Genomic DNA, 19,161 nt, shown 5'->3' with positions numbered 1-19,161 from the left:
AACTGCTTAAGCAGTGGGTAAGAAAAGAGGGGTGGTTCTGTGTTGTAATGAGCTGACATGGCTGAGGTGTGAATTTTGATGGAGGAAAAGGAAAGGCCCATGCGAAGCATCTCAGTTAAGTATTGAAGAATCTGAGGTAAATTGGACGCTGCTGTGGCCATCCCTTGAGTTTGGTTCCAGGCACAGAATCTTTTCCATTTTTCAGCATAAGATGTTCTAGTGCTAGGCCTCCTTGCCTCCAAAATGACATCCAACACTTGTTTACTGAGGGATGGTAATGGGGACATTAGGTAATTATCCAGGCTGCCAGGTTCAGGGTTTGAAGCTGGGGGTGCAGAATCTGGCTCCCACGCTGTGACAGCAGGGTAGGAGTCTGAGGCGGGTGCCATGGGGCTAGCTGTGACACACTGTGCAAGAGGGGGTACCAGTGTTGGTGTGGCCAGTCTGGCGCAATCAGTATCATCCTTAGTTTGTCCTGTTTGATCTTTAGTAGTACTTTGGAGAGGAGACGCGGAGGAGGGAAGGCATAAACTGATTTTTTTCAGCTGAAGTACAGAGCATCCACTTTCCAAGCTTGTTTGTGGGGAGTCCTTGTGCAGAATTTGTCCAATTGGTAGTTCTGGGGGGAGGCAAACAGGTCTATATCTGGGCTCCCCCATTTATTTATCAACATGTTGAAAGTCTTTGGTTCCAGTTTCCACTTGTGTGGGTCCATGAGATTTCTGCTTAGTTCATTTGCCAGGGTGGCAGGAATTGAGCCTGTAAATGCACTTGGTAGCTCAAGGCTGTGTTCCACAGAGGCATGGCTAGTCTGTAGAGGGGGTAAGAATGGGTACCCCCCTGCTTGTTTATGTACCACATAACAGTGGTGTTGTCCGTCTTTACCATTAATTGTCCTGGAAGAATGTGGTCCTTGAAGGCTGTCAGAGCATTCTGTACAGCTAACATTTCTTTTTGATTGATATGCATGTGCATTTGACTTGGGTTCCATTTGCTCTGAATGCACTTCCCTGCCAGATGAGCCCCCCATGCATAGTCTGATGGGTCTGTTGTTAGGGTCTAGGTGGCAGGAGGTAGAGTGAATGGTAGTCCCTTGTTCTGGTGGCAGGCCTCTGCCCACCAAAGGAATTCCAACCGTAGGCAAGGTATGATAGGAATCATTGTCTCCAGATCCTGAGAATGTTGACAACATAGGCTTTTTAGATACCATTGTAGTTTCCTCATATGCAGTCTTGCATATGGAATTAGTAGAATGCAGGAGGCCATGAACCCCAAGGCTTGCAGTATTTGCCTTACCGATAGCAGGGTTTTTGCAGCCACTAGTTTGAAGTAAGTTGCCAAATTAATTTGTTTCTCTGGTGTGAGGAAAGCCATCTGAGAAGTTGTGTTCAAGCTTGCCCCCAGCAATATAATTTGCTGACAGGGTACCAGATGTGATTTCTTTTCATTTATAGTGTACTCCAGACAAGTTAGCACCTTTTTTACAAATGCCAGATGATTCAAAGTCCTGGCTTTCTGCCTGAATTAGACAATCGTCCAGGTATGGGTATATTTGAATATTTCTTTGCCTGCAAAATGCAATGACTGGAGCTAGGCACTTTGTGAATACCCTGGGTGCAGTAGATAACCCAAAGGGCAGTGCAGAGAACTGATAGTGCATGTAGCCTGCTTTGAAGCATAGGTATCATCTGCAAGATTCCCTGATTGGGATGTGCAGGTAGGCTTCCTTTAAATCCAGTGTTGCCAACCAGGCATCTTTGCCTAGCATAGGATGCAACTGGTGAAGAGTTAGCATCTTGAATTTTGGAATCATCAAAAAGGTGTTTAAGATAGAAAGGTCCAGGATAGGACGCCATGAGTTGTCTTTTCTGGGTACCAGGAAAAGTCTTGAGTAGAAACCTTGTCCCTTTTCCTCTTCTGGTACTGTTTAAATAGCCTTTATGCTTAAAAGAGAGAGTTCTTGCTTTTGAGCCTCTGCCCACTGATTTGGGGGTAGATCTGGCCAACCATTTGGGGTTGGTAACGTGTGGAAGTGAAATCTATATCCTTGGGAAACTATTTTTAAAACCCATTTGTCCTGACTAATGAGTTCCCAGTTTTCTGCCTGCAGAGCAATCTTTCCCCCTAAAGGAGAAGTCAGTTGAGAAGTGCTTGGAAGTTTTAAAGTTAAATAATTGAGACAGTTTACCATGGGGGTAGTATTACTACTCCCTGATTTGGAAGTGGGAGCCCCCCACTGCTTAGTCCTGTGCGTACCCTGGGACTGAAGCCTGGGTGCTCTGCTGGTTCTGGGTTTGGACTGAGAAGGCCTGGAAGAGGCAGGAAAGGACCAATTCTTAGAGGGCCAATGCCTATTAAATCTTGGAGGCTGTACTTGTAGGAAATCTTTAACAATTTGCATAGATTTAGCTTTTTCCTCCATCTTTTTAAGAACTTCTTAAGCTTTGTTGCCAAACAGGCGGTTCTGATTTAAGGGAGCATCCAGCAATTTGGCTTTAACATGATCTGGCAAGGATTGCTCCTTAAGCCAAGCATGCCTTCTAAGTACAGACCTAGTGACAGCAGCCCTGCAAGATGCCTCTAGTGAATCAAAACCACATTGCAAAGTATGTTTTCTAACCTGTTCAGCAGAATGCATTAAATCCTGTAATTCCTTATTTTCAGCACAATCAGGAATCAACATCATTTTCTGTTTAAGCAATCCAATAATATGCTGTTGATACTTTAACATATGAAACTGGCAATTTAAGGCCCTAATGACCAAGGTTGCAGAAGTGTATACCTCCTTACCCCATCTATCCAGCGCCCTGGAGTCTCTATCAGAGGGGGTAGGATTTTTGGCAGTAGTAGCCTTAATGCCCTTGGGTCCCTGTGAAATAGTCTCAGGATCCGCAGTAGGATTTTTAAAAAGGAACCTGTGAGAGTCAGGAACCCTGTAATATCTGTCAGGTTTTCTGGGAGCAGGAGGTAAAGAGTCAGGGGCCAAACTAAATTCCGAAAAGGCATCATCAACAATGTCTAGTAAAGGAGGGATAGCTAAAGGCCTGTGCTGGGGCAGGAATAAGAAATCCCTAAGCCTCTTTTTAGAATCAGAGATATCCTGGCTTTTCCAACAAAAATGCTCCCTAAGACTATGCAAGGTTTCACCAAAAGAGAAATCCTCTAGGGGGGAAGCAGAGGGAATAGAGTCCTCTGCATCAGACTCCTCATAGGTAGATAAGGGTAAATCCTGGTCATCAGAGGAAACAGAAATTTCAGAATCCTGGTCAGAAGTATCATAAGCAAATTCAGTCCTAGGTCTCTTAGAGGGGGAAGGTTGGCTTCCCCTGATTAAAGTAATAAGGTCTTCAGCCATTCTTATCATTTGTTTTTTAGGCATAAAGGCCTGACCATGCAGTCTGGGTGTCAGTTTTTTAGGCATGGTTCAAGTTTTCGGCCTTGAAGAAGAAGATGGCATTGGTTTAATATGCAAGTCAGGAGGCCCGAATACACCCTCAGAAGCCGGTGCCTGCATAGTGGCTCCGGACCCATCCAAGGCAGAGACATCCGCAAGTTCCACAGATAAAGCATCTTGTGGCATACTGGACTCTGAATGGGTCTCAGTAGAGGCCTGCGAATCTGAAGTAGTGGGTATCAGGAGCTGCGAAAGCGCCTCACTGAGTACCGGTGAACTGGTGACTGGCTTAGGAGAAGCGTCGTTGGCAGCTTTGGACCTAGGCGGCCTGTCTTTGTCTTTATCTTTGCGTTTTTTCGAAATGTTGGTAGTCGGATGGATTTACGAAGACATATCTGGGTAATTGAACTGAGTACCAAAATATTTAGAAGCGTAAATATACCAACAACGAATAGTTTGTTGCTTAAATAAGGCACAAAACCGACAGTGAGGTATGTCGTGGTCAGGACCTAGGCAAGGAATACAGTATGAATGAAAATCTTTGAGGTATTTGCTTTCCACAAGAAATACAATTATGTAGGAAAAAATCCTTGGTTTCACCACAGCTGTAAAAATGTTAAAAACAAACTTTAATCTTCAGTAAAAACAACAAAACCAGTAGTACAGTAAAATTCCCTGATAAGCGCTTTCGGCTTACTAGTCTTCATCATACCATGCCTTAGCTGTGCTCACCCTGAATTTAAAAACAGAATAAACCAACAGAATAAACCAATCAATGTTCCAGACACATAGCCATAACAAATGAAAACTGTGCATACAGCATATCTCCTGTGTCTTGCTGTGAGCCAATCATTATTGTATCTCAAGGTAGCAAATGTCTGGTATCCTAGTGGCAGAACTATCCAATAGCAACAAAGCTAAAGATTTGCATACAGCATAAATCCTGCTTCTTGTTATAGCCAATCATATTTATGCCTTCAAATATCCAATCTACAATTTTCTTGTTCTGTAGCTATCCAATAGCATCAAAGGGACTGAATTCCTTTGGCTGCCAGAACATATTGTTATTCAGTTCATTTAACAATATGCAGTACTTCACAGAAAGCAAGTAGCACATATGATACAGTTTTATAAGTGCAATAGCATTGGTGCTCTTGCATATAAATTACTATTATGTGTGTATTACACAGTATAGCGAATTAATACATGTTTCCATGTGGTTTTCAGAGTAACATACTCTATGCCTCCTGAAGTATTCTTAGCCATTCGCTCCTTGTTTTATAGAAAATACTGCCTGGTCACAGATTCAGCATAAAATCATGCACCACAAAGAATGTTATCACTCTACAGCATTCCTTGTTTTTATCAGTCTCTGCCTTAAATAATTAAACTGCAAATGATGTAAATATATTCGCAGAACAGCTTGACGAAGCATAAAAATAATTTGTAGCTCTTGTATCCCATTGCCATAATAATAAGATTGCACCACAAAGGGTATAGTAGATAATCACTGCTGCAGCTTTCCTTGTTTTTACCAGTCTCTGCCTCAGATAATTAAACTGCAAATGATGTAAATATATTCACATAACAACTTGGCAAAGCATAGAATAGATCACAGCTCTTATATTCCATTGCCATAAATTATCCATTTATCCATTAATCTTCCATTCTAGAAGCTACATTCATTTTTCTTGCTTTCAGCATAGGTTTCAATGGGGCAACACTATTGAGACCTGGTGGACGGTTGGCTCTCAAGTTAGTTATCCAGCTGGATTCACATAGTTCAGTTCTATTTTTAATATCCCCTTCTCGTAAACTCATGGGAATTACTTCCATCACTGTAAATTTACAGCGGTGGGTGGGATTGCCGGCAAAATAAGCTGCATGAGCATTTGTGAGATCCAGATTCTTAATATCTCTAAGATGACGCAGGATCCAATTTTTAAAAAGCTGATCTGTTTTGCCTATGTAAAAAGCAGTACAATGTGTACAGCAGGCAAGATAAATTAGATGTTATGTAGTGCAACTTGCATATGTATTGAAACTGTAAATACGGTTCGTGCCCGGATGTACAAACGTATTGTCACTATCCAAGTGATTACAATCTTTACACCTGTGGCACCTATAAGCACCCTTTCTATTTGACATTTCTTGTTCAGCAGTGCCATCTTTGTTACAAAGTAGTCATTTTAGATTCTTTTTATTCTTGAAGGTGAATCGAGGTGACTCACCAACAATATCTTTAAGTTTTTCATCACCAGTGAGTATGGGCCAAAACCTTCTGATAATGCCACATACTCTCTTGTTATCCATACTGTAAGTTAAATTGCAGGTAAGCTGATTTCTTCGAATCCTTGGTTTCACATTCTTCTTATGTAAATCTGGTTCTTGGTTGGAGAAATATGGTTGGCCTCTTCCATTCCGAATGTTATCTTGTTCATTCAACTTTATTAGGTTTTTTGCACCATAACCCCTTGCTTCTATGTTAGATTGCAAATTCAGAAATTCTGAATCAAACTCTTGATCATTTGTGCAGAGCCTGTTGTTGTTGTTGTCTTTCGGCTTTTCCCGGTTAGGGGTCGCCACAGCGGAACTCCAGTCCGCTAATGATTGGCAGTAGATTTTCACGAACGCCAAGGTGCCAGATCAACGTTCAACCAAGGCATGTCCATTTATGCATGTCTTCCAAACGCCCACCCAACCACGGGGAGGACATGCAGACTCCACACAGAAGGCACTCCCCACACTCCAGCCGACAATCGAACTGGAGAACCTCTTGCTGTGAGGCAACAATGCTACCGCTGCACCAAAGATCCTTATTGCTTGGTTTTCAAAAATATTATTAAAGACATCGCCAAGATGCATGCTTGACCGATGTAAATAATGGTTTCTCCAGGTTGATTTTCTATATATACTGGTACTCAGACTTGAGTCGGCATGAATACTGATCTTCACATCCAAGAAATCAATAGTCTCTCTCGAAGATTTAACTTTGAATTCCAAAAATCCCATACTACGATTGAGATATTCAGTGAATTCATCCAGCTGACTTTCATTACCCTCCCATAGGATAAAGATGTTATGCACGAAATGGCCATAATACTTCAGATGACTATACCATGGGTTAGAATGACTCATAACCTTCTCTTTTTCCCATTGGGCCAATACCAAGTTCGAATAGCTGTTTGCACAGAGGGTGCCCATTGCTACCCCCCATGTCTGTAGAAAGAATTCTGAACCGTAAACAAAAACATTAGTTTCCAATACAAGTTCCAACAATAGGCATATGAGATCAGCATTGAACCTTGCATGATACAGGAAGGAGCGAATTGCCTCTATCCCATATTCATTGGGAATGACCGTAAAAAGGCTGGTAATGTCCATGGTGACTAGCAAGATCTCATTACCCCCAGTTCTGCCTTGGGCATTGTTAAATAAATCCATCAGAAAAAATCCAGTGTCTTTTAATACTGCTTCAGCTTTACGCAAAACTTTTTTCATTTCATTTTCTATACATACAGACAAAGATTCAGTGATCCACCCTCTGCCAGCAACAATAGGACACAAAAGGTGGATTATGGTCATCTTTGTGTAGTTTCGGGAGACCACTGATGCTGGGTATGGTGGTATATTCAGTTTCGAAGAAGTCTGCAAGTTCTTGAGTAAGACGTCTTTCCATCAGAAGTTCATATAGATTATAACGAAACCTATTAATCATTGTCTCTACTTCCCTTCTGTTTAATTTTTGGTAAGTTTGCCCATCTTGTAGCATCTCATGCATTCTATTCCTATACCAGGTAGCATACATCACTACCATACTTCCTCCTTTGTCTGCTGGTTTTATAACAATATCAGTCCTCTTCCTTAAACTATTCAGAGCTTCCCTTTCTTTTGAGGTTAAACTGAAGTATCCTCTTGTTCCTTTTTTCTCTTCTCTGGATTTAGCTACTTCGTTTTCACATAGCCGAAAAAATAACTCAACTGTGGGATGATTGATCGGATTAAAGTCACTTGGCTTTTTATAACAAGCCTTTCTCCCATTGGTTTCAGCTCCAAATATAGATTTTAAGGTCACATTCCTAGCAAACATCCTGATGTCTGTTACAAATTCACTAAGTTCAGAGGCTAGTGCAGGTATAAAACTGAGGCCTTTGTTCAGTAATGAAATTTTCTCTGAACTTAGTTCTATCTGAGAAATATTTACTACCAGACTTAATTTTTCATAGGTCATATCATTGATTTTGTCCTTTTCCTCTCTTGACTCATTCCTTTTGCATTCCTTTGGGGCTGTTGTTTCACAAAAACCATCAAGGGCCAACTGTAAGGGCAATGCATCAATCTTTCCTTTGGTCTAGTCCCTGATGCAGAGTCAAATGTGGATTCAGAATGCACTTCTGTCATTACCTGCGATGCCGTGCTAGTAATAGCCTCCCTTATATCTATCTCTGGAATTGCAAAATTACTTTCCTCTTGTCCAAAATCAATTTATTACTTTGGCCAGCAGACGGTAGTGGAGATAGTAACTTCTCCTCTCCTTCTTATCACATTATAAGGTCTTTTGCCAAAATTTCTATTTCCTGTTCTTTCTTCTACGTCATTCCTGGGCCATTCAAAGATGTGCCCTTGTTTGAAATCTTGGTAGTCACGTGCTAATTTCCTAGTTTTTTGCTCTTTAAGTTTGGTGTCATAGACACTTAAGTTAAACTGTAATGTTTCCAGTTTACGAATAGAGGCCTCCCCTAGAGGCATATTTTCTAGCTCTGCTTGTTTATTCTTGATGCTAAGTGCAACTTTCTCGTCTTCTGGTCTAAAATACTCAATTAACAAATTCATGTATTTTATGCTCGTATCCAGCTTAATAGCCTGCCATTGTGCAAGTAAATCCAGGTAGGCATTGCCATAAGTAGGAAGACATTTCACTCTCATGCCTCTGGGGACAATTTTATGATGTATACAGGCCTCTAAGTGGAACTGCTGCCATTGAAGTCTTTGGGAGAGTCAGGAACCCTGTAATATCTGTCAGGTTTTCTGGAAGCAGGAGGTAAAGAGTCAGGGGCCAAACTAGATTCTGAAAAGGCATCAACAATGTCTAGTACAGGAGGGATAGTTAAACGCCTGTGCTGGGGCAGGAATAAGAAATCCCTAAGCCTCTTTTTTAGAATCAGAGAAATCCTGGCTTTCCCAACGAAAATGCTCCCTAACAGCATGCAAGGTTTCACCAAAAGAGAAATCCTCTGGGGGGGGGGGGGGCAGAGGGAATAGAGTCCTCTGCATCAGAATCCTCATAGGTAGATAAGGGTAAATCCTGGTCATCAGAGGAAACAGAAATTTCAGAATCCTGGTCAGAAGTAACATAAACAAATTCAGTCCTAGGTCTCTTAAAGGGGGAAGGTTGGCTCCCCCTGATTAAAGTAATAAGGTCTTCAGCCATTCTTATCATTTGTTTTGTAGGCATAGAGGCCTGACCATGCGGTGTGGGCATCGGTTTTCTAGGCATGGTTTGAGTTTTAAGCCTTGAAAAAGAAGATGGTGTTGGTTTAATATGCAAGTCAGTAGGCCTGAATACACCCTCAGAAGCCGGTGCCTGCACAGCGGCTCCGGATCCATCCAAGGTAGAGACATCCGCAAGTTCCACAGTTGAAGCATCTTGTGGCATACCAGACTCCGAATGGGTCTCAGTAGATGCCTGTGAATCTGAAGTAGCAGGTATCAGGGGCTGCAAAAGTGCCTCACTGAGTACCAGTGAACTGGTGACTGGCTTAGAAGCATCGTAGGCAGCTTTGGATCTAGGCGGCCTGTCTCTGTCTTTATCTTTGCATTTTTTCGGAATGTCGGTAGTTGGATGGCTTACCGAAGACATATCTGGATAATTGAACCGAGTACCAAAATATTTAGAAGCGTAAATATACCGAAGATGAATAGATCGTTGCTTAAATAAGGCACAAAACTGACAGCGAGGTACGTCGTGGTCAGGGCCTAGGCAAGGAATACAGTACGAATGAAAATCTTTATGAGGTATTTGCTTTCCACATGAAATACAATTATTGACTTTTACTGACATTGGTTTAGAGCAAGAAAAAGTTTCCCCAATGGGGTACTTAGCTTTAGTTGAAGACTTTGGTTCTGAAACTCGAAAACGAAAATTTCAGGAGTTGGCCGACCGGCACTTGCAAACTGCTTCGGGCACCGCACGGCAAGAAAGACTGATGTAATGGCGTCGGCTACATGCTTTATACCCCTGACTACCTGACGTCATGGAAGATGAGACAGAAAACGACGCAGGACCCAAGACTTTGATAATCAGGCTGACTGAGGGCTACTGCAAGCAGATAACCCCAAATGTGATGACTGCAACAGTGAAACATGAAGAACATATATTGCACATCTTGTTGGGTGTGATACACTAATAGCAGAAGGACTGTATACTGAGAAGCACAATGATGCGGTAAGACTGTTGCAGTGAGGATGGTGTAAACATTATAATACTAAAGTAGCTGAGAAGCATTGGAAACATAAGCCACAAAGCATTATAGAAAATGATGAAGTCTACATCACATGGGATCACCCATTACCAACAGTTCAAAAAACAAATGTGATAAAACCAGATACAGTAGTCCAGGAAAAGAAGACAAAAATAGCACTAATCATTGAAATTGTTACACTCTGTGATTACAGTGTCCTAGCTACAGAGAAACACAAAGTCATAAAATTCCAGGATTTGCAGGCAATGAATAAAAAGGTCACACAGAAAAGCCAATCAGTAAAAACTAAAAAAAAAATCTAGCCAAGCTAGAATTTCTACTGTGTGATTCCTTAAACCTCTTGTATTAGAGGCACATGGGATATAAGCAAATGACCCTTAAGAACACAGTGGAAATTCTAGCTTGGCTAGATTTTTCTTGAAGGATTTGCAGGCAAAAACAAGGGTAATGTGGAAGAAGGATACCCAGACAGCTCCAATGGTAGTAGGATGACAGGTCTCATAAAAATATTTTACAGTAATATTTAGATATGTTACTGATACATGTAACTCTATATGAATTGCAGAAGGAGTCAGTTCTGGGTACATTGTGGGTGCTGTGAAGAGCAGTTTTGCTTAACATCAAAGACTGAGACAATACTACTTTCAGAAACTGTAATCATACTTTGACTTAGGAATGAGGTTCATTCCCATCATGGTATTAGAAACCTAAAAGTCTTGGAGAGAAAATGGTATTGGGTTTAATACTGAGTGATTCTAGTTCCTGAAGACAAGTGTTGTGGTTTTCTTTTGTCATAAAGAGAGTTCTATAGTTAGCTAATATATGGTATGGGACCTTTCTGATGGTTATTTGGACTTGAAGAAGCTGCATCATGTTGCTTTACCAGCCTTGAAATGAGTCTCTTCTGGATGTAGTCTGAGACACCTCCACCTTTTTTCACCTCCTACACAGTAGCTGGTCTAAACGTGTGGAAGGTGTTATAGTCCAGCACAGACGGAGTGCTGACCTCCATTTTAAACCATGTCTCAGTCACTACATTGATGTCAGTGTTTCCAGGGTGAGAAGGGCTTGTAGAGAGTAGAGTTTATTGTTCAGGTATGGACTCAGCTTCTCACAAACTCAACTGCTGATGCAACTGGCGTCATATCTGATGAAGTCTATTTAATGTGTATTGACGAAAACTCTGTTTAACTTTGTTTAAGAAATCAACTTGACCTGTTTACAGTTGAATGGACTCCGTTTGTTTATATGTATATGCACACATAAATATATATCTTAAATATATTTATATCTATATCTATATATATATATATATATATATATATATATATATATATATAAAAGGATATATACACACACACACACATATATATATATATATATATATATAAATATATACATTTATATTTATATATATATATATATATAAATATATACATTTATATTTATAACTCTTAAAAAGGGAGTGTTTAGATATGGGGTACACACTCTTAAATCTTAATGATATAGACAGAGTGATTAGTATATCACATGGTAGACAGAAATTCCAAAGAATTTAGTTTCAGCACACACCTTATATCTACTGTCTCGGTCTTATTTAGTAAACCCCCTGATGACAGCAACCCAATATGAAAAAGCCCTTTGATTCATGGAGAGGTACACCCAAATAAATTGAAGTAAAAAAAAAGGACGACTGAACCCCTTCAACCCACCACAGCTGGTGGCAGTGTATCAGTGTGAACTGGGCTATCCATCTTGCTGTACAACTCAGTGAGGTTGCGAAAAATAACAGAATGCCAGTGGGGAATGCAGGACTGTAAGAAGATGCAAACACTGGGTTACAAACAGGACTAGGTAATTACTTATACAAATGTCAGACCATATCTAATCTGCATATTCCGGTCCTACATAACAGTTAACACAGTTCCATCTGCTATGGTTTACAAACAAGGCAGCAAATCTACATGCACACGGATACATGCAGATGCACACACTCACTCCTGAATTTCAGTTTATGTTTGTGCATGTATGTATGACAACAACCTTAAGCAGTATTCATGCTGTTCACAATACAGTCATACAATAGCAGACCTATTCTGGTTTGGGCACATAGACTGTACATGCTATAGACTACAAGGACACAAAGGATGCTTCCACTGTGTGACCTTCCTGTTTCCATTACACTGCCCAGCCACTCATAGTGCTAAACATCCCCTGGATGCTCTGCTGTATTGTGCTCTTGGCATGTATTCTGGTCATGCCCTATCACCCAGACTGCCATATATTCTGTGGTTACAAAAGAAGCCATGCTATAAACCCTGCCCTGCCTGAACAGTCAAGTCCACCACTGCAACCCCATCACAGATCTCTGAATCAGCTTAGCTCAGTACTAACATGGCCAGTGTGCTGAACAGTAGCTCAGTAGCCCATGCGCATTTACTGTACATTCATCTGGTGACTACACTCTGGTTTTATTAACTTTCTGGCATGGTTTTGGAATTCTTTTTGTGGTTTTTGGTAACAATAAGCTTGCAAAATTTGCTACCAACATGCCAAATAAAACACTCCACTGTATTGCACTCAAAAAGGCAGGCTGGCTAGAACTTAATAACACTGTGAATTACACCCAAGTGAAAACTGCCCATAAAATACTATAACAGACAAATGCCTCACCATTAGTAATCTTCACCACCAAATACAAAGCCTCCTGATGAAAATGTTGATAATTTAAATATCATGTACCAACATGCAAAAAAAAAAAAAAAGATCAAATATTCAAAAGAGCAAACTTCAAACATTGATGTTCTCCTTTAAACTTTTGTTTTATTTTTTGCAGGGGACAAGCTCCTCTGTACTCTTGATGTAGGGGCAAGCTCTCCAACTCCCCAAACATATATTATATTGAGATCAACACAACTCAGAGAAAAGGGAATATTCCAAGAAATGATCATCTCAGACTTCATATATGTAAGTTCATTTTTTTGACATTCAGTCTACATATTTTTGGGGCCTGCTCTAGTGGGTCCAGACATTTCAAATAGTTGCCAATGCAAACCAGGGAGAGAACTCTGATTACAAGACTCAAACAAAATCACTTCTTAGAAATCTAACAACCACTATGGTGACTCCATCTACTCAATCTCAATAACCAAGTTATGGAACTCCATCCCCCCTAGATTTGGCAGCAGTCTGTAACACCAAACTCTACCAACATAAACTAAAAACACTGTATCTACTCCAAACATTCACCACTCTAATTACTTAACTCTAAACTAATTACTGAAATAACATCAATATAACCTTATATAAAACTTCCTGTGGTTTGATATGCTACTAACTGAACTGCCTTGGTTACTTTTTTGAACACATTTTTGCAATGTATGTTTGTTACTTTGATAATTACATTCCTGAGACTGCACTTGTCATGGCATTTCTCCACCGAATTTCCTTGTTGCCTTGTATCACTTTTATTGAACACATCTTTAAGACTGACTGCTTCTGTACTGTGTATAATGTCTTTGGATCATACTGTTGTAAACATTATAACTGGATCTGTATAAGATGCAGCATGAATATCCAAACGTAACTGGAATTATGTAAATCTATCAAATCTTAAAACTATGACACTTTTCTCTGGGGACTCTGTTGAAATGTTGGGTTTTTGTTTGTTTTTTTTTTTTTTGACTCAGTCAGATGATCCCGGTTGACAAATGGAAATAAATAAAAAAGGAAAATGTTAAATGACATTTGTTTATTTTGACAATTGTCTCTCCTTTCATATTTAAAGATCAGTATTTTACCAATGTACCAGTGATGTTTTGCAGGATATTGCTATTAGGAGTATATATATATTGCAGTATATCTCATTCTGGCATTTGTATTATTCTTTCCTGAATGATCTGTTACATACCACTGAAAAAAAAACAGTTAAAATAATTCTCCTAAAACATAAACAACTGTTTAAAAATGACAGAAAAACAATACAAATTCAGAACTCTGAAAGTATCAGCATATTCAGGAGAAGAATATATCTAAAATATTAGTGGCTTATTGCTTTTCTTCACCAACTGAATATTGTATTTTCTGTGAAACAGATGTGACAATTTTCTGTGTAAACAAGTACCTGAGGGTTGTTCCTGCAGAAGAGCTCTTCCTCTGTGATATAAGTATTAACAGGAGTTGCAGGTCGTTCAGGAGTCTGCACTCCCTCCAGTAGCTCATTCACTAGCCTTTCAACTGTGGTCAAAGCTTCTCTATCTTCCAGCTCTTCCTGGCAGGAGTACCCAAACACAGCCAAACAGAAACAATTGACATTTTAGTGGTATACCCCAGAAAATTACAAAAGTAAACATCTGTCTCTGTTAGTCTACTAACCTCCAGGCTCTGACGCACATGGGCCAGCTTATCTTCTGATAAAGCAATGCCATGTAAACTGACTTGTAATGATGCCCCACCCAACAATACAGGATGGGTACAAAACTCCCAGAATTCATTAAACATACCAGCATTTGGGGATTTGAAGAGGAATGTGAATGTGATAGTCTGTCCTGGAAATATCACACCTAAGGAGGAAAAGGGAAATAAATGCATTTAAACTGAAATCATAAACATGAGACAGCGATGTAAAAACATGCAAAGACATGTTTTTGTTTTTTTATAAATTAGTGAAGAAATAATCAACAAAAATTAGACTGCAACCAAAATGGTTGGTAGACAATTAGTTTATCTTCTTATGTTAAATTGCTTTTTTATAAGCTACATTAAACTGAAATGGCCACACAGGTTGTCATTAGTCCACATCTCGATCAACTCTCTTTTGAATTCCTTAACTGTTATGTCATTTAATTAGTTTTTTTATTTCAGATTGTTAAATGGGTAGGTAAACATGTCCAAAGACTCCTTACTGCCATGACCTGGGCCAAAAGCAGATATGGTAACAGCATACAAAGTACAATATAATATGTAATAAAAGTAGGGTATAAATTTGGAGCAAAAAGTAAAACATATTTAGAACACCTTATGTTATAGATACAATTCTATCAACAATGTTATACCGACAAACAAGCTGTGATTGTGAAATAATAGGAATGAACTTTGACTCCACTGCAGAAAAATTAAACATAGTATAGATAGTATTCCAAGTAGCTTATTAACATATGTGCCTTAGATGATACAGCTGAGGACCAAGAGGTAAAACATCTATGTATTTATTATTTAATTTAACATTGGTAACTGAGGTAGAACACTGGTCTCAGTGGATCATTTATTGGTTCAGCCCAGCATAAAAACATGAACAAACAACAAGAGAAGTACATATATTCATATATAAGATTGTAAACATTCAATAAGCAACACTATTATATATATATAATATAATGCAGCAGTGAGTAAACTCTATGCATAATCCAGGTGAATGGGTAGAACATTATGGCAGGTGCAGAAATAGTTGAGAAGGAGGTTACAGTACAGAACTCAACAGAAATATGATTGGAAGATATGATTATGGGACTGGATGGTTTAGGAATAGGTGACAGACTGTTAGTAGTATGCAGAGATTTTAAAGATAGGTCAGGCAATTGACAACAAACATTATTAGTAAAATTTATTTACATATATACAACTGTGACAACTGAGGAGCCAGGGGGAGAACATCTACAACCAAAGCCAGCCTCACAAAGAAGGGATGCCACTCATATAGAAAATGGACAGGCAGAAGTTTTGATCTAAGTATAGTACTGCTTTCCTTGACATGAAATGTGCCTTTGGAACAGTGGATCATATTCTATTTGTATTTGTTTTCTGGGATATACTACTCATCTCTGGGGACCTTTTTCAGACTCAGCGTGGGAGTGATGTCTGGTTATGTGTCTTACTCAGAGTCATACAGTTAGGCAATGGAAGCTGAGGGAATCAAACCTTGCACCAATGGACCACAGGAAACAGTTCATTAATAGCTCCTTAATCCTCTAAGCCAACTGTCATATATTCTTGCTTTACAAATTATCACCCACCAACTTCTCTAACAAGATCAGTCTATGGTTTAAAAACTGTCCCACTGAACAAGCCTTCATGGTAATGGGAGCAAACATGCAATCCATGGGGCCACCCTAATTAAAATTGTCTCCTTTATGAAAATAACATAGTGATTACAAAATCTGGTAAAAATACCACCTATATATCCAATGAACTACAGAATGACTTCTATTTGTTGTAAGGATTTATGTTAAATTTCTCTAATTTTTCAATAATACCACCATCATGAAGAATACTGGCAAAAGCATTGGCCAGTCTAAATATGCAGTGCCCACTGAGTGACAGTTGTCCATAGCTTCTGTAACCTTTTCAAAGAACCTTACTGTTTTTTAAATAACTTTACTAGTTAAGGAGACAAGACCTGCACTTAAAAAATAATAATAATTGGGATTTAACTTAAGTTAACAAAGTCCAGATTAATGGGTTTTGTTATGATATGTTTTATGGCTTTGCATATAAGGCTGGTGAGGTTGATGGGACTATAGATGAGCCACCATTATGTAGAAGAGTAACAGAGGCTGTTCTCCAGGTATCAGGCACAATCCCTATGGATAGGTTAAGGCTGAAAATAGGATGTGACTGCAGCCTTGTATTGCTTGGTCCCATTGAATTATTATTTTTAGCCTTTGATGGAGGTCCCTTGTTCCAAAGGGATTTCTAGTGAACCTAAATTTACAGGCAAAGTTGGGGCAACAATGTGGGTAGGTAAGGTAAAGTCAGCATTACATTTGTCTGTTAGGTAATGGCAATATATTTTTGATCAGAATGTGTGATAAATAAAAGTTATGTACTTACCAGAATGATAAAGCCATGTTGTCTGATTTTTGTCTCGTTCAACCATGGGTGGTTGGATCCAAATGGATCTAACCTTAGCTCCAACTCTAAACATTCTTGGATCCAGGGTTCTTACTCCTCCCCTACGCATAATCCCCTCTGCACCACCTTAGTATCTCAGATCAGCCTTACCAGAGTAAAATAAGCCATAACAATAACATTCAGGGCTAAGTATAACATACAGGTAAAAGGAAGGATTGGAAGACAGTCAATTAGGACTGTTTGCAGACTGGCTGTGCAATAAAACTACCCAGTGACTAGAAGTCTGTTTGTGTCAATTTGGAAGTGGGCAGAAGGAAGAGAGAGAGTGTTGGAGGGAGGTTGAACTGGAAGAAAATCAGACAATATGGATCTATTGTCATGGTAAGTACATAACTTTTGTATTCAATGTTGTCCATTTTCATCCTATTCAACTGTGGGACAGATTTCCAAGCTATTTTACCTGCGTGGTATCAAGGAAAAAAATTACTGTGAATGGTTGAACCAAAAGAAGAGAGTGATATGGTCTGTACATCCAGTTTGTAGTGAGATACAAACGTGTGAACTACTGGCAAATTCCTATAGCACAAATATCATCAATTGGTAGTGTGCTAGAAAAAGCTGTTGACATGGCCATTGCCCTTGTGGAATGAGCCTTAGGTTTAAATTGTAGAGACAAGCTCTTTTTATTGTAGACAGAAGAAATGCAGTCTGACAACCATCTGGAAAGTGTAATCTTAGTAACTGCTTTTCCTAATTTAGGTTTTGAGAACGCAAGAAATACAATTGATCAGATTTTCTGAATTGCCTGGTCCTATGAAGATCAAAACTAAGCTATGAACATCTAGTATGTGTAAAATATATTCACCTTTGTTTGAGAATTTGGGGAAAAACAATGGTAGACTTATTGACCAATTTAAATTAGTTTCAGGTGTCACTTTAGAAAGGAAGGATACGTTAGTTCTCTAGGAAACTCTGTCTTTATGGAATATCAGATAGGAAGGCTTGCAGGAAAATGTTTGCAGCACTGAAATCTGTGTGGCTGAAGTAAGGGCCACCAGTAAAATCATTTTCCAAAGCTGCTAATTCAAAAGGGAGTTGAGTTAATGCCAGAAGCATGATAGTAATATCCCAGGGAGGTACTTACCTCTGATAGGTGGTCACAGGAGAAAAAGCTCCTTCCAAAAATGGCTTTAGAGGCTCTTAAAGAAGCTAGAGAATAGTCATTCTGCCCTCTATGGAAATTTGAGATTGTGGCAATTTATACTTTGATAGTGGAATACCAGAGCCACTGTGGAAAGGTTCAAGCAAGAATTCTAATATGGAAAGAATGGGAGCAGAAAAGGGTCTAAACCTTTTGACATAGCACAAAAGGAAAATCTTTTCTATTTGCTGTTGCAGATCTTCTTAGTTGATTGTTTCTGACAGGCTGATATGATGTGAACAACTGAAGTTGGCAGCCTGGCATCTCAAGCTAAGGTTAGAACTGGAGGAACCAAGTGGTTAATTTCATGTATCTCTGGTCCAGAGGAGGTAATCCAGATGCATGTTTTAACAGGTTTGGATACTGATCCAACATCCACAGTGGATGTACTAGTAGAGGCCACAGGAAAGGAAACTGCATTTGTAAGGGTCTGCAGGGAGCAATGAGGATCACTCTGGTCTTGCATATTGTTGCCTTCTGCATGAATTTGTTCATTTGTTCGTAACAGGTACAAGAAAGCAAAATCTGAGGGTAATGCTACTCAATGCTAGAATTCTAAACCTCAAAATGCACTCAGTCAAGGCACTCCTTAAAATGGAGAACATTGATATCTGTGCAGTGACAGAGACCTGGTTCAAGGCTCCAGACAGCACCCCTGCATTACCAGGCTATAATTCATACCACCCCTTTCGGCCACCTAACCAGGACCGAAACACTAAAGGCAGAGGGGTGTCCATATTCATTAAGGATGTCCACACCTCCAGGCTAGTTGCTCAGCATAATGCATCCAAGATTAACCAAGTGCAACTAACTCTGGGCAAGACCGCAATCCAAATTGTAGCTTGCTACAGACCCCCCACTATGCCCCAGGATTTCCACTCAATACTTCTTGATACACTGGAAAATATTAGGGTACAACCCAACACCCTAATAATGGGCGATTTCAACTACCCCACCATTAACTGGGAAAACTACTCATGTACCAACTGTTTTGCTCAACGTTTTCTGGAATTCATAAATTCCAATACCTTGGATCAACTTATCTACACCTCCACGAGGGGCAGCAATATCCTAGACCTGGTCATTACCAACAATGGTGACCGGTGTTCCACACCAGAGGTCAATTCCTCGTTGGTCAGATCCCCCCCCCCCCCATTAGGGAAAACACCGTAAAAAATGTCTCCAAAGCCAACTTCACGTTTCTTAAGACAGAAGTGTCAAACGTCATGACACCC

General features: G+C 39.7%; 1 protein-coding gene across 1 annotated transcript in view; it reads right to left on the bottom strand.

Annotated features, from left to right (window-relative positions):
- LOC122817266 (MYCBP associated protein) overlaps positions 1-19,161 on the bottom strand; it is a 2,683,797-nt gene that overhangs the window by 579,379 nt on the left and 2,085,257 nt on the right. Inside the window, exons 12-13 of the mRNA XM_044090481.1 lie at positions 14,251-14,438; positions 14,000-14,146 (exon numbers count right to left, since the gene is read on the bottom strand). Coding sequence (XP_043946416.1) covers positions 14,000-14,146; positions 14,251-14,438 — 335 coding nt within the window. The remainder of the gene's footprint in view (positions 1-13,999; positions 14,147-14,250; positions 14,439-19,161) is intronic.

Source organism: Protopterus annectens, chromosome 12.part0, assembly GCF_019279795.1.
Source record: "Protopterus annectens isolate FY-2018-M chromosome 12.part0, PAN1.0, whole genome shotgun sequence".
Classification (NCBI taxonomy): Eukaryota; Metazoa; Chordata; order Ceratodontiformes; family Protopteridae; genus Protopterus; species Protopterus annectens.
The sequence above is the reverse complement of the archived record's forward strand: the minus strand, read 5'-3'. Positions and strand labels throughout refer to the sequence as shown.